This window comes from Herpailurus yagouaroundi, unplaced genomic scaffold (assembly GCF_014898765.1).
Source record: "Herpailurus yagouaroundi ecotype Mexico unplaced genomic scaffold, PumYag 141, whole genome shotgun sequence".
NCBI classification, from domain to species: domain Eukaryota; kingdom Metazoa; phylum Chordata; class Mammalia; order Carnivora; family Felidae; genus Herpailurus; species Herpailurus yagouaroundi.
In genome coordinates, this window is record NW_024412396.1 from 12,165,791 (window position 1) to 12,172,870 (window position 7,080).

Below are 7,080 nucleotides of genomic sequence, written 5' to 3' on the forward strand. Positions count from 1 at the left end.
GGGTTTTAAATTCAGTGTATGTTGCTTTGTATCAGATGCCCTATTCATTAAACCTCCGGCATATGTTTATTAACTTAATTATATATTTATTTTTTCCTGCAGTCCCTGGATGGCTTTGTATTTGCACTAAATCAAGAAGGAAAATTTTTGTACATTTCTGAAACCGTCTCCATCTACCTAGGCCTCTCACAAGTAAGTAAAACAATTTAGATTCTCGACAGAGATTGTGAAGCCTCCTTCGGCCTTGTGCTTTTCCTTCTTCAAGGGGTATTCTGTTTGGCGTGAATTATCACATGTATTCTTTAATGGCTCTGCCTGACTCTTCTTGCAAAGTCGGTGAGAAAATTCTGTCAGTTCGAAACGTTCGGAATAAACTTGTACTCAAAAACTTTAGTTCCCCCCCCCTCCCCGCCCCCCCCCAAGGATCATTATTAATTTATTGAGAACAAATGAAGTTTCTTCCCTCAGTTGTTTTGAACTTTGAAACCTCTGTGCCCGGTAGGAGAGGGACACACTAATAGTGCTTCCCTTGTGTCCTATTACTGGATGTTTATGGAGTACCCTGCATTATCCTGGGAGCTGACACAATGACAGGAGTCATTTGGAGTCAAGAAATGCTGAAAGAGACCATTAAAATGTGTTGCAGGGAGGGTCCCAGCAAGGATCTGTTTTGCTGCCTTTGCAAATGCTTCCTAACGCTGAAAGGCAATTTCATAAAATAAGATAGCCTTTCGTTATGTGCACTTTAATTACTCGTACGTGTCTGTCAGAGGTTGAAAACAAAGAAGATGGAGGCAGCTGAGGTAAGGGACAAAATCCTAGATGTCCGTTCTTGATATTCCCCTGGAACACAAAAATTTTACTTCCGTTGGATTCCAGGACATAGGTTGCATCTACAGAATGCCAAAATCCCCTGAAGAAAAGTTGGCGATTCCACTAATTATCCAGATGTTTTTTTTTTCCTCTCGTAAAAGTGCCGAACATCTGGATACTTGTGCCCATACAGGTGATTGGCTGAGTTTGACCCTTTTCATCTGGTGATTTGGCATGAGGAAAACACAGCCTCGGTGGGAGGGATTTTGTGTGTATGTGATGATCTGCCAAGTTGGATAATCTACTTCTCCTTCAGTTGCCCCTTGGAGCTAAAGATGGAGATAAGAGTTGTCTCTCTCCTCTTAAGCAAGACCCACCCCAGACTCATTGCTTCCGCAAGTTGGCACTGCTCTAAGGAGGCACCCAGCACGGCTGGAACATTTTGGCTGTTAGTGAGTTTGCTGGGTAATAGCTAAATTGAGAAAGACACTGGGAAATAATAAAGAAAGATATTTGGCATTTGAGGAGGTTTGGAGGAGGTTTGCTGCCAAATGTGATTATTTACTGTTGAGAATCCAAGCAAGGGTCCATTAACTCTTCCTTGAAGAACGCGCGAAGCTATTGGCTATAGTTTATAGAGTAATTCTATTTTATGTGGGTTTCAGCAAACCAAATGATAGAAACTGGGCTATTGTTAACTCACTGTTAGCATTCTTGCATCTTATTGAAATCTCTGGTTTTGTAATAGCCTTTAATAGACTCTCAGCCTCATCTTAATCTGTTTAGGACCTAGTTTTGAGAATCTTCAGTTTTGAAACGGGTGTGCCCACTATGTGAGTATCTCACAGGACTGGAAACACCACTGTTTGTTGTTCTGCGATGCCCATATTCATCTGTTTTATGCACAGTATCCAACAAAGTTTAATAAGCCAGTGAAGAAGAAGGATGAATAATTAGTTTAAGCAGGTAAATGCTAATTAGGGAACTCCTGAAAAGCATCCATTATATACTAGCTCAAAACACATTTTACAGCCCTGGTTAGTGGTGTAATCCAAATTCTGTCAAGGCAACTGCATTTTCTGTAATTGAGATGTGTATGTTTGCTTTGCATAACAGATGGCTCTGTATGCTTAGACTGATAGCTAGGAAAATAATAATTGCATTATTCTGGCCAAAAGAATATTAGCTCTTGGGTTTTGGCCATTTCAGTCAGTCCTCCTGCCAGCACAGCATATGCACATATATGGATTGGATTTTCAAGGAAATTGATGCATCTGGAATAGTGTGGCCATCTGAAATATCATCTGTTCAAGAAAGATTTGGCTTTAACCCTGTGCTGGGTTCTCCTTAAAAGCAGTATATTTCACTGCTTTTCTACTGTAACATTAAGTCAATCTTTTCTTAAAATCTGAAACAAATAATTGAGGTTTCTGCAGAGTAAAGCAGCTGTGTAGACGTTTTGCAGCAGGTGGCACGTTCTGTCCGGTCATTCCCTGCTTCTTTTATGGGATGGGTTTTACAGTGTGGATCAGTAGTCAGCAAGTCAGCATCTTGACTTAACCAGGGGCAGACGCCAGCCCCAACGTGCTGTACCCTCAGTGGTAGATGGGTTCACTGTCGCCAGCAATGGTGGAGACTACGAGGTACAAGACAGAGGTCTTCAGTTGGAGGCACTTTGCAAGTGAAATGGTGAAGGGTCCATCACGAGAAGGTGACGTTTGCAAATGCCGATGTAGGTGTTAACATTGAAAACTAAAGTTTAAAAACACTTCTGGATTAATGTGAAAATAATCTGCTAAGAACATGGCCTGTTTTTAAAAATTAATTCTCCAACTTTGGGAAGGAATTTCCAACCCAGTAAATGTTGTGTTCTCAGTCCCAATAGGGTACTTGAGACTTAACCCTTTCCAACTTTCTTCAGTGACTTCTTGAAGTTGCCGGGTCACGGGGTACTCATGGGGGACATACGATGCACAATGTACTCACAGTTATTTGGTTAAGTAAATACTTAATTTTTTACACATGAGCGCACACACACGCAGACACACACAAACACGCCCATAATTGAATGCTGACCAAATGTGCTATTTGTAACCTACAACTTTGGCTCAGAAGTTATCCCGTGAAATTCTAGACAGAGATAAGGAGTCTGTGAAATTATGGCCCCTCCGTTTCTTTTTAAATAGTTTCATTAAATAAAGGCGATGTATGGCTGTATCACCAAAGATGTACCCAGTCAAACTGTTAAGGAATATTGTGAGCATGCCAGTTCGTTAGAGCATAGTTATGCCTACATTTGTAGCTCTCAAAATATCCCTTCCTCAGTTTTATATTCCTTCAACATGTAAATAAATATGGTGCCTTTAAAGTGGCTTATGTCCAGGAAAGAATTAAGATTTTATTTTGACTCATGAGAAAATTAAGTAGAGAGACTTGTCCTGAGCTCTGTTGTATAGCATGAATATAGAGACAATCAGAGTGGGTTTTTCCTCTATACTCTGTTGAGTGGAACAGCTCCTGGTTTCCAGCGTGTATGTGTGGCAGTCATTCTCTGTAAAGTCCTTTCATGTTATCATGATGGCAGGAATGAAGGGATCCGTGATGATGTTCAGACCAATTCAGCAGCCCTTTTGACTCTGCCAGAGATATATATTTAAAGCAACATTCAAGGTGTGCTTTCAGGTTGTAGAAATATGCACTGTTGGAGTGCCAGGGTGGTTCAGTGAGTTAAGCATCCAGCTCTTTATTTTGGCTCAGGTCGTGGTCTCACCATTCGTGAGTTCAAGCCTGCTTGGGATTCTCTCTCTTCCTCTCTCTCTGCTCCCCTCCATGCTTGCTTTCTCTCTCTCTCAAAATAAGTAAATAAACATTAAAAAAGAAATAGAGGTGCCTGGGTGGCTCAGTCAGTTAAGTGTCTGACTCTTGATCTAGGCTCAGGTCATGATCTCACAGTTTGTGAGTTTGAGCCCTGCATCGAGCTTTGCACTGTCATTGCAGAACCGACTTGAGATTCTCTCTCTCCCTCTCTTTCTGTCTCTCTGCATCTCATGCTGTCTCTCCATCTCGGAATAAATAAACTTTAAAAAAAATTAAATAAAATAAAAAGAAACATGCACTGTTGACTTACTTCCCTAGATAAAGATGATTCCTAGTTACTCACCATGAAGCCCTATCTTAAAAAGAAAGAGCCCCAAATATCATTAATGAGTTTGGTTTGCATGGGATTTAAATGCCTTCTTATACCTGGCAGATAGCCTTCAGAGCTGCTAAAGACAGCTCTAATCCATAGGTATAATGGAATAGGCATAAGTGAAAATGAAGAAAGAAAACAAAGTGTATTCCCTAACACTGAAAATGTAATAATAATACATAGCCTGATTTTATGAAATCTCTTCTGGTATGCCTGGGGCTTAATTGTCAACGGATCCAAAAGAGACTTAATATGATAAATTTTAAAAAATGCTTGTTTGATATAGGACCTAAAACTTGGAGAAATATTCATTTGTTGGCTTATGTCCTCCTCTTTCCACAAAGAAAATAGCTTATATAAATGTATATAATTAAAAAAAAAAAAAAGACAATGGCTAAACAGAGCTAAGGTATAAGGAAAAAGAAAAGACAAAAGTGTGTCATTTGTTACCACATAGTAGGAGCACACAATAGAGTAAGAGGGTTATAAGTGATCTGATAAAGCTTCAAATTTATCTGTGAGCTTCCTGGTAACCAAAGCAAAAAAAGGAAATACAGCCATTCATCAAAAAATAAGGAAACATCACTTTTTATGGAAAGCAAAGTTTTTCTGGGACTGCAGTATAATAATAAATCTCAAATACGATCTCCATGGCAGCTAATATGTGGATTATGACATGTTGATTTGCTTCCATTGGAGTTCACATCCAGAGCAAGGCTGTGTGGATCATATAACAAACATGAACAAACATATTTCAAATTTCATGAGCAGACAGAGGACTCTTCCCACCCCCTCAGGTGGTGTGCCAGAGATCATTTTGAGAGTGATTTTCTGATATCCAGGTCTTATAATAGCATTGACTAATTTGATGTTTTATGTGCTTTTATAAATCAGCTTTCCCTCACCCAAACACAAATCCTGCATTTGCTCTTAAATACTGATGAGAACTTTAACATTATAGTTGCCAGGGGCAGAGGACATGGGTCCCAGTTAACCAGAGGATAAAAATGGACTTACATTTTTTAAGAACATTTTTCTTTGAAAGTGGGGTGAGAGATGATGATTCTGATGCACACCCGTGCCAGCAAAATGTTTTCAATTTAGCATAGAGTCTTACTTAAAATAAAGTGGGATCTAGAACCCACTGGGAGATGAACAGATTTTTTACCCCGTGATATCATTAGAAAATACCCTACAACCAGCTAATCACTCTCTTGAGATGCCTCCTAATTCCACCCCCCAACCCCACCTGCCTCCAGTGCCCAGCTTGCCTGAGTCACTTCTCCTCATCACATCCCCATCCTGGTGGAAGATCCCTCCTTGCTGTCATAGCCAGAGAGAAGAGAGCCACAGACAAGCTTACAAAACTGGCTTGTTCCAAGGCAGCTTGCAGAAAGGGCAGGGTGGTCGCAGATAGAAGGGCTAATAGAGGTGAGGGTGAAAAGGGGGAAATGATTGTTTTACATTTAGTCTCTTCTTTTTTAAGCCATGCAGATATGTTTATCGCAAACTCCTTTTCCCCATCCTGTTGTTCATCTCCATATTTTAGGTTTCTCTGCATTTGTTATATAGAATGGCAAATAAAATTACAGCGACAGCACACAAGTACAAGGTCAAATAAATGACAGAGCTCAGTCTATTTGTGAAGCTATTCTGAAAGGGAACCATGGTGCCAAATGTGGTTTATTTGAATAATAAAGAAGAATTAGATTCCCCTGATAACTTGGCCGAGGGCCAATAAATCACTGGAGGTTAAAGACGCGTTGCAACTGCCATGTCTTTCTTTTGCTTTTGGAAAGTGCACCCTCAACTCTTCCGTTCTACATTTTTTCAATGCAAATCGAGTTGAGGTTAGTATGTGGTTAATATCCTCATTTCCATGCTTGTAAAAGATATATATATATTGCTTTAGAGGGGGGGGAATAAAGTAGACATTAGCTTTCCTTACAAGTTACTACTCTTGTTTGGCATCATCACATAGATATCTGGATCTAAAGACCAAAAAAAAAGGTATTAGTTCAACACAGCACAGTTTTTAATAATGGGGCTATGTGGTAGCATTTTTTTCAGTTGGCGTTCTAAATTTGGGCAACACTGCGATAACTCCTTGAATAAATGAGTATACGTAGCCCGCCAAATATTGCTTTGTGGCCCCTGTCTTAAAAATCTTGCTAGTAGACATACCTTAACTTGAAGAAAAAAAAAAAAAGAAAGAAAAAGAAAAATGTGTAATTTTCCGCAGCTTGTATGTTTTTTTCCCCCCAGCAAGTCTGCATTTTTCTCCTGTACTAATCATAAAAAGTTCATCACTTCTTGGTGTAACAAAGAAAAATGCCCTTTTGAATGAGGAAGCTCTGAGGGTTTAGAGACTATTGAGAAAATATAAGTATCAAAATAATTCAGAAACAGTACAAGGCACAGTGGCACATTATCAATTTACAACATTTAAATTGATAAATGCTTGGTGGTGAAGGCCTACAAGGGCACTTTGAAAAGCAAATAGCGACCTGGTGAAGAAATTGATTTTTCCCCCCCGAAAATGACTGCATGATGCATCATTTGACTGCATGCTGTCCGAGTGCTTGACAGAGATAATCTCAGCAATCCCACGGGTGACCTTATCGTTCTCACCAGGGCAACTTTGTCTACGTTCTGACTTTGTGCATGTCAAGGTTCCTCCCTGCAGGATCCTTGGGGGAAAAAGTTCCTCTGTTCGATCCAGATATTGAACTGCTCATTCTTCCCCCTTTTCCTCCCCCGTCCCCTGCTCCCAAATAGGCAAACACGCCTCTTTATTTTATCCATCATTATGAATGAGCCGGGCAGAACACAGCAGCTCCGCACCCTGTATCTTTGTTGAAGGCCTTATTACCTTTTAGGTCACAGAGTTTCTAGGTGATAATTTATATGAGCAGGGATCTTGTTATCAGAAAGAGTAGAAAGATTCCCTAATGTTCCCCTATCATACCATCCCATCTTTAGCAAAATGTCAAAAGCTAGCCTGTTTCTTTCCTCCTTGTACTTGCGAGGGTTTTGTTTTGTTTTGTTTTGTTTTGTTTTGTTTTGTTTTGTTTTGT

The 7,080-nt window shown here is 39.9% G+C and overlaps 1 protein-coding gene across 6 annotated transcripts in view; it reads left to right on the top strand.

The window, feature by feature from the left end:
* The window catches only part of NPAS3 (neuronal PAS domain protein 3), an 865,567-nt gene that overhangs the window by 621,185 nt on the left and 237,302 nt on the right, over positions 1-7,080 (top strand). For all 6 annotated transcript variants that reach the window (XM_040476899.1, XM_040476900.1, XM_040476901.1 and 3 more), the window contains one exon: positions 103-192. In XM_040476899.1, the coding sequence (XP_040332833.1) occupies positions 103-192 (90 nt within the window). The remainder of the gene's footprint in view (positions 1-102; positions 193-7,080) is intronic.